Genomic DNA, 23,885 nt, shown 5'->3' with positions numbered 1-23,885 from the left:
CACAGCGGCTTTCTGTTCGTTTTCATTGTTATGTCGTTTTCTGTTGTATGGATATATCACAGTTTATTTATGCATTCTAATGTTGACACACACTTGGGCTTTGTTTTCCGGTCAGGGGCTATTATGCATCATTTGTTGCACGTCTTTGGGCAGACACGAGCACTCACTTACCTTGGGTGCGTACCAGGAGTGGACTTGTTGGACCATAATGTATGACTCTGTGCTTATCATCAGCAGGTGCCGTCCCAACTTTCCAAAGTGTTTGTGTTATTTTTTACTCCCACCAACAATGTACAACAATTTCAGTTTCTTCATCAACACTTGGTATGCACTTTTCATTTTAGCCATTCTCATGGGGTGAATGACGTCTCGTTGTTTTAAGTTCCATTTCCCTGATGACCAATGATGCTGAGCATCTCTCTCGTGCTTGTATTAACCGGTGGTGGTAAAAAATCACTCTAGTGAAGTGCCTGTTGAAGTCTTTCCTTATCCCTTTGATTAGGTTGATAGTATTTCTTCAAGTCATTTGTAGAAGTTCTTTATTTATTCTGCATAGGAGTGCCTTGTTAGAAATAGGTCTTGAAAACCTTTTCTGCCAGTCTGTAGTTACCTTTCCACTCTCTTAATTTTGTCTTCTGATGAACAAAAGTTCTTAATTTTAATGAACTACAGTTCATTAGCCTTTTCTTTCATGGTTATTGCTTTCTAGCTCTTGTTTAAGAAATATTTACCTTCCCCAAAGAAAGGGGTAAAGAAAGGGGGGGTAATCCAAAGGGGGAATGAAGCATGAGAGACTATGGACTATGAGAAACAAACTGAGGGCTTCAGAGGGGAGGGGGGTGGGGGAATGGGATAGACCGGTGATGGGTAGTAAGGAGGGCACGTATTGCACGGTGCACTGGGTGTTATACGCAACTAATGAATCATCGAGCCTTACATCGGAAACCGGGGATGTACTGTATGGTGACTAACATAATATAATAAAAAAACATTAAAAAAAATATTTACCTTCCCCAAAGGCATGAAGATATTCTCCTGCGGCTTTTTTCTAGGAACATATTGGTAGTTGCCAGAGGCAGGGGTGGAAGGGTGAAGGGCAAATGGGTGAAGGTGGCCAAAAGATACAAATTTCCAGTTATTATATGAAAAAGTCCTAAAGATGTAACGTAAAGCATGGTGACTATAGTTAACAATACTGATTGCACATTTGAAAGTTGCTATGAGGGTAGATCGTAAAAGTTCTCATGACCAGAAAAGAATATATATTTAACTATGTGAGGTGATAGATGTTAACCAGACTTACTGGGGTGATCATCTCACCATATATAACAAAATGTATATGTGTGTACACACACAGGTATGTATCTATAGACACACATATCTCAAATCCTCAAGTGCAGCTGTATCTCAATAGAACTGGAGGCGGGGAGAAGCTGTTAAGAGCTGCAATTGGTGGCGCTGGAGAGCCCGTTTGAACCCCTGACCTGTCACGTACTAACTGGGGATTTTAGTCAAGTCACTTAACTTCTCTGTGCTTCCATGCGTTCACCAGGAAGAAAGTGACAGCAGAGCGTGCTCCTGGCTCACGTGCTGAGGCGAGGACCGACCCAGGAGCACGGTGCTTGCAGGGGGCGGAACGTGCCCAACTCATGCTCAGCAGTCTGTATCATTAGCCATAATGAAAAAGCCAATGGGCAAACCCACCTCAAAGGTACAACTGGTGTCTTTTTCCAGAATCTCATAAAGATCACACCATCTATCCCTTTATTTTTCTCTCTAAGCTGTACTTCAAAGGGAGAAGCAAAGCTCGTTTATTCACCTAGCTCATTTTTGCTTAACCTCAAAACATCATCTTAGTCTTTCACTTTCTCAAATACCAGAGAAAGTGTCTGGGGTCATTCTTGCCTGCTCCCTCAGCAAAAGTCTCCTTTTCTCTCTTTGCAAGAAAAAAAGAGAGAAGCACCAACTGGGAGAGCAAAATTCTCAGAGGTTCCCTTCAGCCCAGGCTGGCGTGGCTTCCATTTGGTTCTCCAAAACAGGAGTAACAGAGCCAGCTCCTGCTCCTTGATGTTCTCCTCAGAGAGAAGCTTAGACTAATTCACATATCTCGCTAAGGTTAGTTTTCTGCTAAGCTTTTGCCCCCGAAAATCAAATTCTGGCCCCTGTCTTTGGGCAATCGTCAGGCAGGCAGACATATCTTGCAATACCAACATCTACAGAGAACACATTAGGTGACATGGGACAGACCCAATCCTCCCCCACGTTTATCATCTAAGAGCACTAAGGAAAACACTCGGAGAAAGTTAATTACATGCACATTACAGAATTAATGCCAAATCGTAGTGTAGAAAGTCAGTGATGCCTGTAATTTGTTTGATCACTAGCTTAGTGGACAGTACGTGTGCTGTGGGGCCAGAGGCATGGGTATGGGCCTCTACAACCAGCCTGGAGGGAGGATTACCCAACTGAACAATCCTTACAACCATCCAGCATCCTTGGTCTCCCTTCGGCCTGAAAGCCCCCAGGGCAGGGGCCCAGCCATCCTGATTGGAGTGAAGACTGATCCTCAAATTGAGATCTAATGTGGATTATGTGGTTTGACATGAAGTCTCTGGTGATTCTGATGGCCACAAACCAACCCATAAAATCCTCCCTGTTGTTAGGTATGTGGGGTTGGTGAAATGCCCCCAAAGAGATCCTAATCCCCAGAATCTGTGACTGTGTTGCATTATGTGGCACAAGGGACTTTGCGGATGCAATTAGGGTTATCAATTTAAAATAGAGAGATCATCGTGGATTATCTAGATGGCCCCAATCTAATCAAATGAGCCCTTAGAAGCACAGAACTTTCTGTGGCTGAGGGCAGGGGAGATGAAGCAAAGTGGGGATACCCGAGAGATTAGAAGTCTGAGCAAGACTTGGCCTGCCTTTGCTGCCTTGGAAGATGTGAGAGTCACAGGCCACAGAATGTAGGTAGTTTCTAGAAGCTGAGAATGGCCTCAGCATCAGCCAGCCAAAAAACCAGGGACCCCATTCTACAACAGAATGGAACTGTTCTGCCAACAACCTAAATGAGGCTGGGGGCTAATCCCACCCCCAGCTTCTCAGGAGGAGGCCAGGCTGGCTGACACCCAGATTTTGGCCTTATGAGACCCGAGCAGAGAACCCAGCCATGCCTGTCAGACTTCTGAACTACAGAATGATAGATAGTAAGTGGACACTGCTTTAAGCCTCTAAATGTGTGGCCAATTGTTACAGCAGCAATAGAAAATTAATACGGTAAGATTTGAGAAACATAACGAAGAAACAGAGGAGTCCTCAAGTGCCACCAGGAACCTAATACCACGTCTGATATTTGTGTCACATCCAGATTTTCAAAACCAGGCCCCATCTTCCCTCTGACAATACGTTCCCACCTGGGCAGTGAAGAAGGCCGTAGGAGAAGTACCAGATCAGTTCTTCCGGTGAGGATCCCGACACCAAGAGAGTTATGGTTTGCCTACAGTGGTGTGTCTGGTGAGTAGGAGGACAGAGATTGGAACTCCAAACTTGTGGCTCCCAGCCTAGGAACCTTCCAGAAACTACCAGAGGGAAGAGGCATTAAAGATCAGACTGTCTACTCACCTTTCTATAGATGGCAAAGATGGTTCCAATGGAGGCCAGGCAGTCGATGTTAGAAGATCCATCCAGTGGGTCAAAGCAGACCACGTACTTCCCCTAAATCACAGAGGGAAGAACCACCGGATTGGTCCCCTTCCAAACAACACACTCTGTATAAACGGCTCTACACGGCAGGTAACACTACATCAAAAAGTGATTTAGAGCAAAGGGATATCCTTATCAAAAAATGCAATTACTTAAGGAGGGCAAAGTGTACCAGCATCGATGAGGGCCAACCTGTCCATAGACTGATAAGTTGATACCCACATGGGCCGATCCAGGTCCCATCCACCTCTGCGCCTCCTCTGGCTCTGCCCTCCCCTCCTGTATGGGCCCACTGGGGACTCAGAGCTGCCCAGGGTGTGAGACGAAACCAGGTCTGAAATGGGCACCTGGCCCAGACGGAGTGGAGAAGCTGAAAGATGAACCCGGGTTAGCTCTATCCATACCCACGGTAAGGTCAGTTATGAATTCATTCATGATTCTTTCTGAACCTCTCTGCAGACAGGCTTTCTTCATTTTGGAGCATTTTTGCCAAAAGACTTTGGAAAATCTCAGACCAACATCCCAGAGCCTCTGGATCTGTCTTATTAAAAGAGCCAGAATGCGTCAGTAGTCAGGGGAATAAAAATACTGTCTTAGGTTTTGCTGCATCCAACCCACCTGTCCTATGTGAAGACCAGAAGACAGAGCGGGTGGGATCTTTCTAGCCCACACTCACACTGCTGTCACAGGCTGCTCCGGCTGTCATTCCATAGGAAGAAATCACCAGATACTTTTTACAGGCCTCCCAGGTATAAGGCTCCGGGAGAGCTTTAGTGATGGGGATTGGCATCTCCTGGCTAATTAAACACGGATAATATAACATCAAGTAAGATGAGAGTCATTCCTCCCACCACTAAAATTACTTTTCCCTGACTTTCTGGTGAGTGATGCCCTAGCTTAAACTGACCTTTATTTCTTTTTTATTCCTTGCTCATGGGGGTGAGGATGGGCTAAAAAGTGGGATAATCCATAAATTTGGAAATTCCCCATTCTCCAGAATTATCTGTAGATAATTCAGCTTATCCATTCACTCATGCATGCACTCATTCAACAGATATCTGTTGAGCATCTAGCATTAGCATATGCTGGAAAATGTTCAAGGAGCTGGCATGGAAATAGGCACAGAATATTCAAGAACTAGCACGAAGACCTGTATAGCTCAGGCCAACTGGGAAAGAAAATGATGGATTAGATTGGAGAGATGATTGGGGGCATATCGGTGGGAACTAAACATTGAAAATAATCGGTGTGATTTAGTTTAAATTATGTGAGACAATGAGAATAAAGTGCTTTGCACAGTCCCTGGTATACAGAGGTGTTTAAGAAATTTGGTTTTACCTCTTTCCTCCTCTCAGCTAATTATGAAGAAATGGTCTCCAACACCCAATGTATAAAACAAGGGCCAGTCCCAGTATTTATTTTGTATCATAGCTGAATATAGGTTGAATTCTTGGCCACCAGCAAACCTCTGTCTTTAATGAAGTGTTGGTGAAACCAGAATGACTATAGACCCTCCCCGGCCATGCCCTGCACTGACCAAGTTTGCCACTGGATTAAGGCAAGAGCACACGATCTTTATGATTTCCTCCTACATGAGTCTAACAGTTTGTCAGGCATGAAGAAATCTCTGCTGAAACCAGAGCCCCCTTGGAGAAGTGCGTGTTGGGGCGAGAGGGGAAAGTGGGGATGGGAAGAGTACGTCCTGCTCTTCCCAGGAACTCTACTTTTTGTTGGACTTGATGATTTTACAGCCACAAAAAAAAAAATTAAAATAAAAATAAAATAATAATAAAGTGCAGCACTTGTTCCAGGCACATGAAGTGAAACATCAGTCCAGAGGACATCAACCCCACCCACTGAGGCATTTTCAGTAAATTACTCTGATTTATTTCCTGAATGAATCACCCCCCTGTAATGGAATTTTTTTTCACTAGACTGCGTAAGACTTCTAGCTAAAGAAGTATGCAATCCATTTTTGGGTTGTTTGGTTGGTTTAGAAAACAGAACTTAAGGAATCGAGGAAAATCCCAGAAACTAAAGAAAAGCAAGGCAACTAAAGATTCTGCCCAACTCGGTAGTACCATCTACTGGTCAAGGGGGGGACTGCATCCCGGCCCCGCACTCACCCTCTTGTCCTTGGCTGTGATAATCGCGTCTTTATTCTCCTCAGAAACCAGGACGCAGGTGCTGTAGGAGGACTGGAGCATATTGATCACCAGGGAGTTGGATAACACGTCCAGTTTCTTCACCTCATCCCCGGTCACGTTCACGCTTCCCGCAATTCCATACCTAAGAAGAGGAAAGTCTGAATGAAATCGCTAAGGGAATCCAAACTCCAGCAAAGAAGCCCGGACGCTAAGACGCCACCATTGTATCCCGCCTTTCCCCTCATGCCTGCAGAGTCTCCAAATGATACAAGCCAAGTATACCATGTCTCACAGCGGTGATTCCCAACCTTGCTTCCTTTACACCTCGGGGGCGTTGTCATATCCCCTTAGTTTCACAACAACCCTACCCAGAATTCAATCTTAATGGAACACAAACCTGCGTTTGGCAGTGGGAGGTGAGGGGAAAGAGCTAGTTCATACAGTCAGACACGTCGCCATCACTGATGACTCCAGCAAGTCAAGGCCCGTGGCCTTCCAGCACTGACATTTCAAGTATCTATTGATTACCCTCAAACAGTGGCCTGGTGGGCCGAATGAAAAATTGCCCTGTGGTAGGTTTGCACTCCTTAAGAAGGAAACTCGGGGACACAATTAGCTAATTTAATTTTGTTCTTCACTACCATTTCAAGCAATGTAAGAAAACCTCTATCTAGCTTTACATTTTAGAATATTCGTATGCAAAGGTCTCCCAGCTCCCACCCTCATGGGCACGCTTCTTCTAAAATGCCAACCAGATCACGCTGGTCTCACCCAGAGCTCCCAGGTCCCCACAGTGGGCTTAAAGCCCCACCAGAGAAGCCCTGTCCCACTCACCTCACTCAGCCAGCCTTGCCTCTGGAATCCACCAGGCACACACTTGCCTTACAGGTACCCCTGAGTTTCCTGCCCTACCTCCACACTCGTCCCTCCAAGAGTGGCGTGGCTATTACTCCACTCAAGCCTTTTTCATCTCAACACCCACAAAGGTCCTGTGGCCACCAGCACCCAGCAAGCTGTTCCTCTCCTTTTCACCTTCACTCATGGTGTTTCCCCCACAGGAATACTATTGGCCAACCATCAGCTTCTCCCTACTCTCCCTCCTGATCCCTTCCGGAAGCTTCCCTGGTCGCACTGCACACACTAGGCACATCCCTTGTCGTCCCTCCTACAGCAATTCACGACCTGTTCATGTGAATACCGTTCCTGCTGGGTTGTCTGCTCACTGAAGGCTAGAACACTGGTCTACTGTACAGGTTTCCATAGTGTTCAAGGATGCATAGATGCTTAATACATGTCCACTGAATTATGAAGAAGGCATGGCAGGAAAGAAATTTCCCTACTTTTCCTTTATTTAATGTCGTTTACTTGTTGAAGGAATCCTCAGGTGGTTCTAACAGATAGCCAGGATATAGAACCACTGATCTACCCTAGGTAGGGGACAACTCATTTCCCACCCTTTTCCTTGACTGACAGCCTTCCTCCAGGTGCTGCCTACCATTCACCACTATCAAAACCCCTCCTTCCAGAGAGAATGGAAACTCATTCATAATACGATCTAATTGTCTGATAACTGTTCCAAGTTAGATCATGGATGCAAGAGAGCTTTATAACCCACAGGACAATATCCTTTACCATTTTAACTAACATTAAAGCTTTACTGACAATTTTTAAATGAAATATTCTACCACTTTGACAGTAGAGAACCATGAAGATGTTTCCAGGAGAAGCAGTCTAGCATTCCCTTCTTCCTACAGCAATGAGCGGACAAAAAAGAAGAAAAAACATGAAAATTGCTGATCCCTTTTGCATTCATTAAGTTTGTGCCTAAAAATGTCTTCCCAGAAAAAGGAAGCAAGAGCTTGAGGGGCTTGAGGTCCCCTAAATGGGAAAGGGGCAGGAGTACGTGGAAGTCCCGTTTTCATGAGCAAAATGGCTCCAGGACAGAGCAATATGAGAAGCAGTTCCAGGGTCTTGTTAATTAATCTCGGCATTTTGTTAGAAAGAAATTTCCAGACAATGGCTTCTCACCCTGCCAGTTTGGTCTTTCTTACTGAGGGGCCAGGGAAAAGATGTCATCTGAATGGGCAGGATGTGGGGCTCCTGCCAGCCTGAGGACGCCTGCCTCAGCCTCTGAGAAAAAGGTGGGTCCTGACATCGTGATTCCATGGGCTGCACCTGTCACCTAGTGGACAATCAGCAGCATGCACCAGCCAGCCGGCACATTTCCCCAGATCAGGGCTTGGAACCACTGTAATAATGAGCATTTACTGAGCATTTGTAATGGTTGTGGCCCTGTTGAAATCTTCATCCCATGGATACACTAAGCCTTACAACAACCCTATAATTTAGGGGCTCTTAGCATCCCCTCCATTTTACAAATGGGAAACTGAGGTCCTGGCAAGAGTAGACAATCACATGGAAGGAAGAGCCAAGTTCGGTGAACACCCTATGATCCAATTTCTGAGTCTGTTTCATCTGGACACTCAACAGCCACAAAGGTAGAGCTCTGGAGCCAATTAATGCAACCCTCCCACAGCACCCACTGCCCAACGAAGCAGCGTGCACAGACGAGGAGCACATTAGGTGGGTGTATGATACCAAAATATCAGCAAGCAGTGGAGATGCCCAGAACATGGCTCTAAGCATAGCCGGGCCCACATACAGGGACAGGTAAAGTCACTAGTTAGTGTCAGCACGGCCCATCACCTCATAGGAGCAGGACAGAGGCAAATGGCTGCATTCATGAAGGTCCTTAAACGTAGAGCTTGGCCATTATTGCTGAATGAGGCAATTATACAGTTACAGCAATACACAGAGAGGGGAGGAAAGGCAATCATAACGCATCTTTTTTTTTTTTTTAAGTAGGCACGGGGCTTAAACTCATGACCCTGAGATGAGTTGTCTCATCTCTCCCAAGTCAGATGCTTAACTGACTGGGCCACCCAAGTACCCCATAACGCTATCAAAATTTTTGTATTGAAAGTACTAAATTGTTAAGAATTAATATTTTAAATTATTAGATTTTATTATTTCTTTTTGTTATTTCATTTTTGGAGGAATAATAATAATGGGCCCCTTCAGCTTTTGAGAAGACATCCACTGGAATTGCTACAAAGAAAATAGAACCCCAGAGAAAGTCAGCTTCTTTTTACCACAGACTTAAACTGGACGCTTGGCTGTGTGAAAATTAGGAAAGGGAAACCTCAGTAAAATTGAGGCAGGGGCCACAAGGGGGCGCCCTCACACTGCACCACTGGAGGGCATTGCCGGAAGTGTTGTCAATTCCAGACCCCCACTGAAGAATCCTCCAGGAAATCATCAATTACAGGCCCCTACAGGGAAAGATGTACATCGCATCTCCTACAAGAAACTGACTACCCCAACAACTCAGCCAGTGAGAAACCATTATGGCCCTGAACTCTTGCTTTTCACCAATAGGCTTTTGTTCAAAATAACCCCTGCCAATTTCCTCCTCCATAAAATAACGTTCTTCTCCTTTGTTAGACCAGCTGATGGTTTTTGGCATAGCTTGCTTACCCCAGATTGCGATTCTCTTCCGTTCCCCAACAAACTCCTTTTTGCTGGTAAAATACACGGCTTATTTTCTAAGGTCAGCCGCTGTGGCGGCAGCTGTAGTGTGAACTTAGCCTCGTTCTGTGCTTGGACAGAGCACGGAAGAGAGCGAAGTGGAAGAACGCTCTGCATCCCCTCCTCCTAGACCCAGAACCTCCCAGCTTCCTGCGTACCATAGAGAAGAAGATAAGAGTCACAGAAAAGAAAACAAAAAATTGTTTTAAAAGCGAAAGACTCCTTTCCAGAGTAAGACTGGAGCGTCAGGGTAGGAAGTTATTTTGTAAATGATTCCTAGCTTCTAGCACGTTGGCAAAGTTCGTGGCAATGAAATGCTCCTATCTGCTAAGAGCATAAAGCCAAATAAGTCTTCTTTGCTCTTTCTTTGTACCACAAGAAACAAGTCGTGATAATTCAATCTATATTTTTAATGCAACAAGCCCCTGAGCTTGTCATCATTCTAATACATGGCGACTGGAAAACTTATATATATAAAAAAAAAAGAAAAGAAAAGAAAATGAAAAAGTATATCTTTTTTCTCCATACCACGTCTCCAAGAATTTTGTTCCTTTCTTGAAACAAGTCAAAAGCCCTTTATCAGAGACAGAAACTCTAAAAGCACCTTCCGTCCAGGGCACAGAGGCAACTAGCTCTTGCCACGATAGCTTGCCCACGCACCTGCGGTTTCGCCCATGCCCCACCTGGGCCTGAATCCCTGCATGTCAGGGGCGGCTCTGAGCACCCACACCTGCTCCCCCGGGACTCACAGGTGGGCCAGGCCGGCCTTGCGCACAGCCGAGGAGATGGCTTTGATGGCCGTCAGCATGGAGTTCAGCAGTTGGGTGAGCTCCCCGGTCCCTTTGGCCTGACGCCCCTTTTCCATAACGTAGCGAGTCAGGGTGATCATGTCCGTTTCGAAGGGGCTTCTGTCTGACATGGTGGCGGGTAACTTTCCAAATCCTTCTTTTCTCCCAGGAAGTCTTGTTTTTCTCTAAAGGCTGTAGCTCCTTGATATCAGAGGTGGTTCCTGCGAGCCCTGCCAGGACCTTGAAGGAAAAAGTGCCCCAACCCACGTGGTTAAGATAACTGGGCAAGCCCTCAAGGAAATCTCGCTGGCAGGCTGATCTGGAAGGCTGCCAAAGCACCATAAGCCAGCTGTAAATAGAATCAGGCAGCCCAGAAACACACACCTACTTTCTCTTGATGAACCTTTTCCTTTGAAGAGCCTAGGACGCAACACTTTAGTAACTGGTGGGAGAGGAGAAATCCAGCCACTAAAGAATGATCCATAAAACCCTCTCATTCAAGGACTCAGGATTCTTCGCATAGACCTACTGCTGAGCCCGACGCCCTGGTGCCCATGGGAGGCACCCTGGCAGAGAGCTTCTCTGGGGGATAGGTCACGCAGTAAGATAATGGCAACCCTGGTGCCGCTTAGCCAGGGGTCTTTCATAAACGTTTGAAAAGGGTGCTTCTTATTTCCAAAAAGCACATATGACTAAGTGGGGTATCCATGTAGATATCCAAATCTAGAAGAAAATTATGTTCCTAGCACAGTGCCTCACATCAGGGTTGTTTTATCAATTCCTCTAGATTTGCACTTCTAATCCAAAAATATTACTTGCTTACTGAAAGGGAGCACTACAGAACTATGTAAAGAAAACGGAGGGGCACCTGGTGGCTCAGTCCATTAAGCGTCTGCCTTCAGCTCGAGTCATGACCCCAGGGTCCTGGGATTGAGTCCTGGGATCAAGTCTTGCATAGGGCTCCCTGTTCAGCAGGGATTCTGCTTCTGCCCTTCCCCCTGCTCATGCTCTCTCTCTCTCTCTCTCTCATAAATAAATAAATAAATAAATAAATAAATAAATAAAATCAGAAAGAAAGAAAGAAGAAGAAAAGAAGAAAGAAAGAAAGAAAGAAAGAAAGAAAGAAAGAAAGAAAGAAAAATGTGAGGTCCTCACCACCAGCCCAGCCCCCAACCCACTCTCTAGGACTAAATGAGTTGGTGGGGGTCTGTGTGGGTAATAGGCACTGGGGGAGAGGGGGGATGCCTACATAGCATGGACCAAGAACTTTCTGCAGGGGCCCACAGACCCGGCACTGAGTCCCAGGCTAGTTATCTGCTGGCTCTCCTGGGAAAGTTCCTGAAGCCTCGGTTTCCTCTCTTATAAACGGGAATAGCAGTAAAACATCTACCTTATAGAGTGGTTGTCATGATTAGAAGCAATAAGATGAGTCTGGCACATAGTAGGTGCTCAGAACCTCTTAGCTATATCTACTTTAGACGTATATATAATTATTACGTGTACATATAGTTTAGATGTATGTATATATATAACTATTGTTATAGTTTTGAGAAGTATATACAACTATTTTAGATGTGCATATAATTATTATGTAATATAACTATTTTAGATGTATATATCACTACTATGTGTACACATATAATTCCATTTTGCAAAATAGAATGTGCACATCGCTCTGTCGCGTATACACATCGCTCTGCCGTAGGATGTGTTTCTTTTGACAGTTATGTCAATCAGAAAGTGTTCAGCTGCAAGTGAGAGAACTCACATGACTTAGATATGCAGGGGATTCTTTTTCTCATATTTTCTCATGAGTTCACCAGGAGGTGGCTGCTGGCATTTATTTAGCTACTCAAAGGCTCCATTAGGGGCCCCTCTGTCTCTTCTGTTCCCCTTGCTCAGCTGGCTTCCACCTCCAAGCTAAGACAACTCAAGAGCACAAAATGGCAACACCATTCTGAACGTCTCGCCCACACTGAAGACCCAAAGGGGGAGAAGGGCGCTCCAATCACATCAGTTCCCTTTTATTAGAAAAGAAATATTTCCCCAGAACACACACACACACACACACACACACACACACACACACACACACACCAGTGGACCTCTACCTACATAGCTTTGGCCAGATTTGTGTCCTGTGGGGACCCCATGCTATGAGGGTTGGGCATGGGTATTCCATGGATCACCCAATCTCACGAAGCTTCTGTAGCAAAACAGCTTGGAAATACACATCCATGTCGGTACACAGAGATATACTGCATCCCAGTGTGTGGACTGTTCCATGATTTTGGAAATGTTAGCTCTTGAAACAATGCTTCAACAAGCTTCCATAGTTGTGCGCGTGCTTGTGTGAAGCGTCCAGTACGACACAGCTGTGGAAGGGGACCTGCTCTGCAGAACATTTTAATTTTGACATCACCAGGATCTAAACCAGAAAGCTCTCTTTCTTTTCTGAGAGCTTCGGGGAATGGTAAGCACTGTGGAGGGAACCTTCTTTACCTGCCATGTCATGTTGCCATTAATGAATAACTAAGTTTTGTCTTCCGAGTGGGAGATCAACAGTGATTCTTCTGACATAATTATAGGAAGAGCTGTGGCTGGATGTTAGGAGTTCTGGGCCAGTAAGTGAATACAAGAGAAGAGTGGCCTGGTTATTGGCTTTCAGGTTTCCCTTGAAGTACCGCATTTTCATCAAAGGATTTCCCCCATGATGGTGTGAAACGATGCCCATCATTCATCCCCGACATCTTCCCTAGAGAAATGATTATGTCTATTCACACAAACAACCTTTCATGAGTATTTATAGCAGCTCTGTTTATAATGTCAGAGACTGCAAACCCAAATACTCTTCAGTGAATGGGTAAACAGACTGGGGTAGAGCCATAAAACGGACTAGCATTCGGCAATGAAAAGGAACAAACTTGTTGCAGGCAGCCCTGGGACGAATCTCAAAGACACTGTGCTAAGTGAAAGAAGCCAGTCTCAGCGATTATATGTGCTATGATTCCATTTATATTTTGAAAAAACAAAATTAAGTACAAAGAGAACAATTCCATGGTTGCCAAGGCCTAAGCGTGTGGGGAGGGTCAGAACAAGTGAGGGGATTTTTTGCCTGATGGAACTATTCTGTATCTTAATTATGGTGATGGCAATCTGAATCTGGATGTGTGTCAAATACTGTACACTTTTTTAAAAATTCATTTTACTGTAGAACAAAATACAAAATGGATCACGGGCAGTCTGCAAACTGTACCGGTCCATGACAAAGTTAGTAGAAAAATTGAAGTATTCAGAAATTTCTACACCAATTGTCCTATGTTATATTTGCTCTGTCTCTATTAAAATGTGATTTAAATCTAGAAATAAGGGGCACCTGGGTGACTCAGTCAGTTAATCATCTGCCTTCGGCTCAGGTCATGATCCCAGAGTCCTGGGATCGAGTCCTGCATCAGGCTCCCTGCTTCTCTCTCTCCCTCTGCTCCTCTCCTCTGCTCTCTCTCTCTCCATCTCTCTCTCAAAATAAATAATAAAATCTTTTTTTAAAAAATAAATAAGTCTAGCAATAAAATATAACTTAAATTTAAATGACATTACAATCTAATACTGAACAATCCAGGACTGCATTTTGTATGTAATTATTTTTTATTTCATTTTTCCAGATTTTGGTTTTGTTTTTGTTTTTACCATTTTAACCATTTTTAATCACACCATCCAGTGGCGTCAAATACATTCACAGTGTGGCGCATCCCTCACCACCATCCATCTCCAGACTGTTTCATTTCCCCTAACTGAAACCCTACTTAAACGATAACTCTCTTCATTGGCTTTTCCTGTAATTCTCTGTATTAGGTTTTATAAAAGTATCTGTTAACAAGAGAGTGGAAGTGAAACCAACCAACCAGTACTTCGGTGCAAACTACCCGGAGAAAGTTCTGCACCTGGCGCACACGGACGATAAGAATAAGCAGAAGACTGGAGAACCTGGAGACGAGGAGGGAGCAGTATTGGCCAGTGTCATTTACAAGCGGTCCGTGAGTCATCCATAAAGGGGACAGGGGAGGGTCCGCTATTTCTGCCACCATCTGGCCCGGGCTGACAGCTGGGTGCAGCAATCCTACCCTTTTGCAGCTACACTTAAATGTTAGAAGTTCGAGTTACCCAACGGTCTAAAATTGCAACTGATGACCTTTCAGCAAATGCCAGAGTTCTTTCAGGGCACACAACAGGGTGGAAACAGAGCAGCCATGGGGGAAGCCGGGAGAAAGGGAGAGTAGTATCCAGCTTACATTCACTTCAGGGCCACTGATACACCGGTGACCCCAAAGCTGCCTGTGGCCTCGCTCTGCGTGGTGGAGAATGCTCGCAGACCTGAGGCTAAGTGAGTAAGGACAAGCAGGCCCTCCTGATCGTTGAGGCAATCTCGCTCTTGCGTCAGGATCTGAAGACAAGGACCTAGAATATGACTCTAGAGTTCCAACTGAGGGACACATCTGTGTTAGCAAAACCCTACCAACAGGGTTTACGTATACCCTCTCACGTAATCCCAGCAGATGAGGTTGTTTTTAAGTTGTCAATCAGAAAATATTTTATTACAAGAAGCAATGCCATCGGGCAAAAAAGCAAAAAAAAAAAAAAAAAAAAAAAAAAAAAAGCAATTGTGGCAAAATGTTTAAAAACGCGCACATTTGCCCCCGCAGGACTGCAGCGCTTCCTCCGTAGCTGGGCGCGGGACACGGAGGCCGTTGTAAGCTGCGCCAGGTGGGGAATCTGATTCCTCGGGGATCACCCTGCTTTCCTCACGCACCGATGATATCAGCTTGAGCTTCAGCTTTGTAGGACAACAGAAAACAAGGATGGGAGACCAAGAATCCAATCTCTACTTTTCTATAATATACCAAGTCCAGTTTTCAACGCATAAAAAATATATAGGACAGTGCTACGTACATTCTTCAAGTGAAAAAACAAAGTTGAAGTGGACCCGGTCCATGTTAGACCTGTGTTTTAATTGTGGTAACCGCCTTGCTTTTTACTTTTATTCCCATCATGTTATGCGTTTTGTTTTGTTTTTAATTTAAGACTGGTTTTTTTAGCGCTGTTTAGGTTTACGATAAAATCAAGCGGAGGTACGGAGATTTCCCATTTCTCCCTGCACCCACGCAGGCTCAGCCCACCCCCTGCCCCGTTACCAACATCACTCACTAGAGTGACGTATTTTTTACAAAGTATGAACCTACATTGACACATCATAATCACCTTAGGATTCTCTCTTAGTGTTCCATATCTTATGGGTCTAGACAAATGTATACTGACGTGTATCTATCATCATAATATCATACAGAGTATGATATTCACTGTCCCAGATATTTACTGTCCCAGAAACCCTCTTTGCTCTGCCTGTTCATGTCTCTTCCCCCGCTGACCTCTGCCAACCACTGACCTTTTTACTGTCTCCATTGTTTTGCTTTTACCAAACTGCCATATAGTTAGAATCATACACCATGTAGCCTTTTCATTTCAGCTTCTTTCTCTTAGAAATATGCATCTAAGTTTCTTCCGTGTCCTTTCATGCCTTTATAGTTCATTTCTTTCAAGCACCAAAAAATATTCCATTGTATGGATGGACCACAGTGTATTTACCCATTCACCGCTGAAGGGCATCTTGGTTGCTTCAAGGTTTTGGCAGTGATGAATAAGGCTGCTTTAAGTGACTTTCTGCAGATTTTTGTATGATGGAAGTTTTCAGCTTCTTTGGGTTAAGTGTCAAGTCCTATGATGGCTGGATCATATGGTGAGTGTGTTTAGTTTTATAAGAAAACTGCCAAGGTCTCTTTCAGAATGGCTGTACCGCTTGGCATTCCTGCCAGCAATGAATGGGAGTTCCGGTTGCTTCACACATCCTCACCAGCATTTGGTGTTGTCAGTGTTCCGGATTTTGGCTATTCTAAAAAGTGTGTAGGGGTGTTCCTTTAATTTGCATTTCCCTGATGACATATGATGTAGAGCATCTTTTCATATGCTTATTTGCCATCTGAATATCTTCTTTGGTGAGGTGTCTGTTAAGGTCTTTGGCCCCTTTTTTAAGCAGTTGTTTTCTTATTGAATTTTTAAGAGTTCTTTGTATATTTTGAGTAACAGTCCTTTATCAGATGTGTCTTTTGCAAGTATTTTTTCCCAGACTGTGGCCTATCTTCTCATCCTCTTGACACTGTCTTTCCCAGAGCAATTTTTCATCTTAATGAAGCCCAGCTTATCAATTACTTCTTTCATGGATCTTGTCTTTGGTGTTGTATCTAAAAAGTCATTACCATACCCAAGCTCACCTAGGTTTTCTCCTATATTATTTTCTAGGAGTTTTCGGTTTATATTTAGGCCTATGATTCATTTTGAGTTAATTTTGGGCGGGGTATAAGATCTGTGTCTAAATTCATTTCACGCATGTGGATGTCTGGTCGTTCCAGCACCATTTGCTCAAGAGACTATCTTTGCTCCATTGTATTCCCTTTGCTCCTTTGTCAAGGATCGATTGACTATATTTATGGGGGTCTGTTTCTGGGTTCTCTATCCTGTTCCATTGATCTATTTGTCTGTTCTTTCACCAATACTACACTGTCTTAATTACTCTAGATTTTTTTTAATATTTATTTATTTATTTAAATTTATTTATTAGAGAGAGCGCAAACATGAGCAGGAGGAGGGGCAGAGGGAGCGGGACACGCAGACTCCACACTGAGCGTGGAGCCCAATGCGGGGCTTGATCCCACAACCCCAAGACCATGGCTCAAGCTGACATCAAGTTGAATGCCCCATTGAGCCACCCAGGTGCCCCTTAATCACTGTAGATTTATAGTAAGTCTTGTAGTTGGGTAGCATCAGTCTTCCAATCATGTTCTTCCCCTTCAATATTGTGTTGGCTATTTTGGGTCTTTTGCCTGTCCACAGAAACTGTAGAATCAGTTTGTCTATATCCATGAAATAACTTGCTGGAATTTTGGTTGGGATTGCATCGAATCTATAAATCAAGCTGGGAAGAACTGACATCTTGACAATATTGAGTCTTCCTACCCATGAACACAGAATAACTCTCCATGTAGTTCTTCTTTGATTTGGTGCATCAGAGTTTGCAGATCTTACACATATTTTGCTGGATTTATATGTCTTTCATTTTGTTGGGTGCTCCCTTGAGCTGTAGGGATGAATCCTTCCTTGGCTCCTCCAGCTTCTGGTGGCCGTTGGCATTCTTCAGTTTCTTTGACTTGTGGACCCATCAGTCTAGTCTCTGCTTCCATCTTCACATTGCATTCTGTGTGTTTCTCTTATAAGAGAATGCATATCATTGGATTTTGGACAGACCCAGGTAATTCGGGATAATCTCATCGTCTCAAATTCCTTAATTTAGTTAAATCTGCAAAGATCCTCTTTCTAAATAAGGTCATGTTCACAGGCTCCAGGGATTTGGATGTGGACATGTCATTGCAGGGTGGGGGTGGTGCCACTGTAGTCATCCTGAAATTATTTCCAATTCTAAGCTGGGGACCAGGGACCACAGTCACTCTGAGAACTTTGAGAACCAATGATGCTCATCTGGAGTTTCTACCCCCTTCCTGGTCACAGGGCGTCCATCAAACCCCAAGTGGCATAGCATGGTAGCAAAGTCAGGACAGACAGGTGCTTCAAGTCAAACTGGACTTAGCTTTTGGTGAAAGACACAAAACAGCAAGCATGCCATTGTGGAGAAACTCCTCCACTGACATACTTTAAAGTATTTAGGCATGATTTTAACTTAGAACATGAGGAATATGGCTATGGAACCTCTGGGAACCAGTCAGGCCTGTAGGTGGCAGCAGGGAGGCATGGGGACCTCTACAAATCCTGCTATTGCTGTTACTGAGGAACCTAACAGAAAGTCCCTGGCAGCCAAATATTTGAGTGGTTAAAGGGGTGTTTTCCTTTGCAAAGAGAACATTATGTGTTTTGATTAGGAGTAGGAGGGAGCTCGCATTTTAGGGACAGCATGACATGTGGAGCCTGAGAACCAGCAGACCCGAGTTCCTGCCAAGCCCCCACACAATGCTCAGCGAACACCAGCCCTTGGCTCAGCGGCGAAGGGCATCTCAGGATTTCCAAGGTCAAATCCAACTTTTGAGATTCCACAAATCATCAGAGGAGAATCACTGTTTACGCTAAGTCTGTCTTCCTCAGTGTGAAAGAGAAAGACTGGATGCATCCACGGCAGAACCCAAGTACCAGCTGAAGACTATAAACCAGCGCCCTCATCAAAAGACCACACAGAACACACAGAGCAGAGCAAAGTTATCTTTTTGTGGTTTTGTTTGGTTTCATCATGGCACTGGGTAAGGGAGTATCGTTTCCCATCCAGTTCTCTTAATAGTAAGAAATGGCTCCCAGGCCACCCCGTCTCCCTCAGTGCTTCCAGAGCCAGGAGTTACAAGAACTAAAAGGGTGAAAAATCAAAAGGTGCTTTGTGAGTTCGGGGGACTTTCCTGAGAGGCCTAGCCACAGCTGGAGTGGGAAAAATACTGGCTTTGGGTCCGGTCAGTGCACAAAAGCAGATCCAATGCTTAAGCTCAAACTTGAGTTTCCTATTGGAAACACCAAAGTAGCAGGGATCGTTTGCAGGAAAAGAGGATTTACACGGATGCATATTTAAGCTCACAAGTTAAATATATGTATTTTATATATCTACATTTTAACGTAGTAACACATTAAATAGACTTGAAGTATTTAAAATATTTAATGTGTAATGTTAAACTTATCTGATTAAATGTATTTAATATATTTATATTTAGCAAATGACATATTATATTTGCCTAAATCTGAGCTCAAGAAAGTCCACAGATGTTTAACACGTAACTTGCTATGATCTTGGAATTCTAGCTCAGGGTCAGCTAAGGCAGAAACTGCTTATATAGAAAGCCTAGTGAGAAATGTACTTGCTTGCAACAAATTGTATTTCCTTTTTTTTTTTTTTTAAACTACAGGACTGATTTTTTTTTTAAAGATTTTATTTATTTGACAGAGATAGGAACAGCCAGCGAGAGAGGGAACACAAGCAGGGGGAGTGGGAGAGGAAGAAGCAGGCTCATAGTGGAGGAGCCTGATGTGGGGCTCGATCCCATAACGCCGGGATCACGCCCTGAGCCGAAGGCAGCCGCTTAACCACTGTGCCACCCAGGCGCCCCAACAAATTGTATTTCCTTAAACCTTGTTTTTACGATGAATATTTTTCCTTATGGTAATTAGACATTAGGAATTGCTAGGCTTTGTTGTTCAATAGTGTGTTACGTTTTTATAAAACTGTCACCCCTTAGTACTAATGTAAGCCTTCCTCTGTGACTCAGAGGGTTCCACCCACATGTGACGCCAACAGCTCGTAGACGGGTAGCCCCTAACTTTTCACCTGTCCAGTACCCAGAAGGCGCAACCAGCTCTGCTCAGGTCAGCTCTGCACGCTCAGACCCAACGGACAACACACGGGAGAGGCAATACATGAAGTGTTTCCTGGCCAGACTACCTGGGTTCACATACCTGTGCTGCCGCTCACTGGCTGGAGACCTTGGGCCAATGACTTCCCCTCTCCGTTCTCCATTCTGTCATCTGTGAAAGGGGTTATTTGTATAGAGTACCTAATTCGTGAGGTCGTGAAAACTAAGTGAGTTACCAAATGCAATACGCATTCACTGTTATTACTACTACTACTATTTGACACAAGGCAAGAAAACTTTTTTTTTAGAAAAAGAAAGAATATGTTTATTTCTCCCCATCCACTCAAAATACGCGCTCAGTGGCATTACTGAGATAGCAAGGCAGCGCCAGGCTCTACACGGCATTTGATGGTGAAAATACCCATGCTTTTTATTTCTGCGGTCTAGGAATGTGTGATGCACGGTCAGGAAGGCGTAGCACCCTGTGAGACGAAAGGTCCAGATAAATGGCAATTCTTTTTGGTGTGGGCAAGACCCGTTCTTCATTTGGCAGCGTGCTTCTTATAGATCTCCAGGAACTCCTTCACGTCTTCAGGCGACCCCAAGATCACTGGCGCCCTCTGGTGGATGTCAGTGGGAACAACGTCCAGCACAGCTTCCTTCCCTGTGGTGGCCAGTCCTCCCGCCTTCTCCATGATGTAGGCCATGGGGTTACATTCGTATAGCAGTCTCAACTGGAAAAAAAGAGCCACGAGCAGCAAGCTCACACCAGCAATATTACACAGAAAAGGGAGGCATTCTTTAGCAAACTAGTACAGAGCTGGTGGGAGTTTCCAAGGTAACTGATACTCTCCCTTTCCTTCTGTGAGGTTCTAATAGTCCTCTTAAGACCTAATGGTTAATTTAACCATTTGGTTAAATTAAGCCATTCCTCCAGCCACAGCCAGCAACAGATTGCCTGATGCGGGTGAGACAGACCACCTGGACTCAGGACTGAATGACATTTTGGCAGAACTGATGGTTCCCTTCTCTTTATAGCACGGAAACTGGACCTAATGAGTGACTCCGTGTGTTTTGGATGGAGCTTTGCCTATTCTGAAAGCATTAAACGTCCGTGGTACTGTCTGGCTGCAGACATCTGGAAAGCAGACTGGCTCCTCCAAACAGTATAATATTGTTTGCAATCCTGTACACATTCCTTTTACAATTCTCTGAAGGCTTCGGGGTTGGGATTTAGTATGTTATACATCTTGGCATTGACTTTTAAATATTAACTTTTTTATTGTCTGCATTTTCATGCAGTCTGCCTATTGAGCAGACAGCTCCTTGCAGGTGTTTCCTGGCTGTATTTGCATACAGGTGTCATGGCCATATTTGCAAAATAGAAAAAAAAAAGGAGGAACCTCAATATTCTTGTTAAGAAACCATTGTTTGAGGCATTAAAGAAAAGTGCTGTCCAGTAGGCTAATCACACGGGCTGGGATGCCTGAGGAGGCAATGGCAAGAGTAGTGTCTTAAGTGCAGTGAACTGGACACCACCGGCTCTAAACAGGGATCTGAACGTATCTGGAACATACCCATTTCTATCTATCTTACGGGGATTATTGTTCCCATTCCTTCTCCCACATCTGGCGGGGGGAGAAAAAGACTATCTGTTGGGGAAGAAAAAGGGACAATATTTGGGAAGGAAAGACATTGTCATGGTGCAGAAGAGAACTGGGCTGTCCCTTAGCCAGTCTAAGCAAGGACAGCCCCCCGCTCCCCAGCCCCGCGTGTGTGCGTGCGCGCACACACACACACACGCACACACACGGCTTTGGGACACTGTGGGCATTAGACCAGTGCAGTCGGTAGCAACGGCTCACCCGAAAGCTCTAGGTTTCCCCAGAGATTCTTTCCTTCCCTAGGAAGGTATCCTTCATTTTCCAAGCAGCCCATGTCAGCTCATCAGTTATTTCTATTTTAGGCCTTTTGAAAGCAATTTCAAATGAAACCTCTATTTGGATACATATCTGATTTTCTGCCTTCATAATGAAGGGCAACGGTTTCATTTCATATCGTGAATTGCATTCACCTTGCCCAAGCCACCCACTGGAAGCACCCATCCTGACCTAACACTGTTACTCATCTTCAGCGATGGAAGGGCTCCCACGAGACCACTTGGAGCCGCTGTCACCTGGCTGTAACTAAGACAGCCTTCAATCTAGGGCAGAATGTGCCGCAGACATCCTCAGCATCGTACTACAGAGCAGAACAGCAACGTAACAGCTACTGTCATCTCTCTCTCTTCCTAAATCCAATCCCCCGGGCTGCAAATGGAATCCACTGCTTCTCAACCACTTTTCAGGGGATTTGATCACCTTTCCGTTGGGGCTCTTCTTGTTAGCAGGGTACAGGAAGATCCCTCCATAGACCAGGGTCCGGTGCACATCGGCCACCATGGAGCCCACGTACCTGGCACCATAAGGGGCTGTGTTATCCTGCAAGGTTAAGACCAACAATTAGGGTTGTGGAATGGAAAGAGTTCTGTGTCCTCTCTGCTCATGTGGTTCAACGATCACTTAATGAGCACCTACGAGGTGCGTGTTTGGAGCTGTGCTAGGAAACATGATGAAAATCCCAAGCCCCGGGAGCAGAAACAGACAGCCTCTTATGCATCTCATCAGAGGGTCAAATTACCTGCAGAGGCCCCAAGGAGGGCATGGTTGATTCTGACCACGGGGTTGGGACAGGCATCACAAAATTGTACGTTTCAGCAGAACCTTGCAGGCTCAGGAGGACTTTGCCAAGCTAAGGAGCCGGGCAAGGGGGGTGCAAACTGCCCGAGCAAAGCATGCAACCCAGAGAGACAGATGCCGTCTACCTGGGGCCTGCGGAGGAAGCCGGGGCACTGCATGTGTGCGGGGTTCAGCGGGTGGGAGGGCAACGCAGGGTAAGGTGGAAGGAGAGAGAAGAAAGCTGGGAGAGCGAGCCTGGGGCCAGCTTGGAGGCCCTGAATGCCATCCTATCAAGATCTGGGTTTTCTCATCACACAGCAGCTTTCAACGGCCTTGCAGAGTGTGACAAAATTGGATATTCCTCCACAGAACCAGCTCTGTAAACAGGCGTTCTTCTCTTTGTATTCGGTACAAAGATGGTACCAAGATGGACACTCGTGATGTTGAGATGGCCGACAGAAATCCATCAGCCACAGAAGTGAAATGTTTTACTGCCCTGAGCTCATTCATCTGGCTGACTTTATTATCCTGATTTAACGGACCCTCGGACTTTGACATGAGGGCAGGAGTTCCAGTCCCCAGTCCGAACCTCACCATGGGGTCAGTGCACAGTGGAATCCAAGCCCCTGCCATCCTTGCCACCTTTAGCCTGCAGGGTAAATCATGAACCAACAGATTTGTGCCCAACTCAGGGGCCCTTCCCCAGAGCCCTCACTTACCGGGGGGAACTTCTTCCTCTGGACGTACTCAGTGACGGCAGGGTCGAACTCCCTGGCATAGCCCTCATTGAGGCTGTAGATGTTCCCTTTCTTTTTGATTTTCACATCTTTGTCCACCAAAATGAACTCTCCAATGGCCTGGGAAACAGGAAGGAGACGGAGAGCTGATGAGTGGCCTCCTCCCGTGTGAGGGCTGATGGGCTGGGCTGTGCCGGGGCTCCTGAGTCTGGGGGCACAGGGTGCTTCTCCAGGCCCCGGGACACACTGTCCCCGGCCTGCCGCTCCAGGAATTGCGAACAGGACCAGGGAAGAGCCAGTGAATGAAAAGGAAACAGGAGGAGAAATGAGGCTGCCGCAGATGTTGTCAGGGGATCGAAACTTTTGACTTGGCTTTCAAATGGTTTCAGTAAAACACAGAAAACAGGCAAAAGCAGGGAGGGCAGAAATACGTACAACAGCAGCAAAACCTGAGGGAGAGTAAGAACTGTGTATCCATTCATGCGGAATTTAAGAAACAAATGAGCAAAGGGAAAAAAAGAGAGAGCGACAAACCAAGAAACAGACTCTTTACATATAGAAAACGAACTGCTGGTTACCAGAGGGGAGGGGGGCAGGGGGTGGGGCAATCCTCATCATGATGAGAAAATAATAATAAAGTAAGATAAAAAATAAACAAACAGCTGTGGGCCCCCCCCCCGGTGGGGGGAAGAGGAAATATGTCCAAAGCAATATGCAATTTTGCAAAAAAAAAAAAAAAAAAAAAAAAAAAAAAAAA

General features: G+C 45.1%; 2 protein-coding genes across 3 annotated transcripts in view; both read right to left on the bottom strand.

Moving 5' to 3' along the window:
- Window positions 1–10,652, bottom strand: part of FBP2 (fructose-bisphosphatase 2) — a 30,697-nt gene extending 20,045 nt beyond the window's left edge. Inside the window, exons 1-3 of one of the 2 annotated variants that reach the window (XM_008711797.2) lie at window positions 10,190–10,652; window positions 5,832–5,994; window positions 3,625–3,717 (exon numbers count right to left, since the gene is read on the bottom strand). In XM_008711797.2, the coding sequence (XP_008710019.2) occupies window positions 3,625–3,717; window positions 5,832–5,994; window positions 10,190–10,359 (426 nt within the window). In that variant the 5' untranslated portion in view covers window positions 10,360–10,652. The remainder of the gene's footprint in view (window positions 1–3,624; window positions 3,718–5,831; window positions 5,995–10,189) is intronic. The other variant, XM_008711796.2, reaches the window with a different exon arrangement.
- Window positions 10,653–19,971: 9,319 nt separating this feature from the next.
- FBP1 (fructose-bisphosphatase 1) overlaps window positions 19,972–23,885 on the bottom strand; it is a 25,498-nt gene continuing 21,584 nt past the window's right edge. Inside the window, exons 5-7 of the mRNA XM_008711825.2 lie at window positions 23,111–23,248; window positions 22,035–22,154; window positions 19,972–20,408 (exon numbers count right to left, since the gene is read on the bottom strand). Coding sequence (XP_008710047.2) covers window positions 20,217–20,408; window positions 22,035–22,154; window positions 23,111–23,248 — 450 coding nt within the window. The 3' untranslated portion in view covers window positions 19,972–20,216. The remainder of the gene's footprint in view (window positions 20,409–22,034; window positions 22,155–23,110; window positions 23,249–23,885) is intronic.

Source organism: Ursus maritimus, unplaced genomic scaffold, assembly GCF_017311325.1.
Source record: "Ursus maritimus isolate PB19 unplaced genomic scaffold, ASM1731132v1 scaffold_34, whole genome shotgun sequence".
Lineage (NCBI taxonomy): Eukaryota > Metazoa > Chordata > Mammalia > Carnivora > Ursidae > Ursus > Ursus maritimus.
This window is presented reverse-complemented; position numbering and strand designations above follow the sequence as displayed.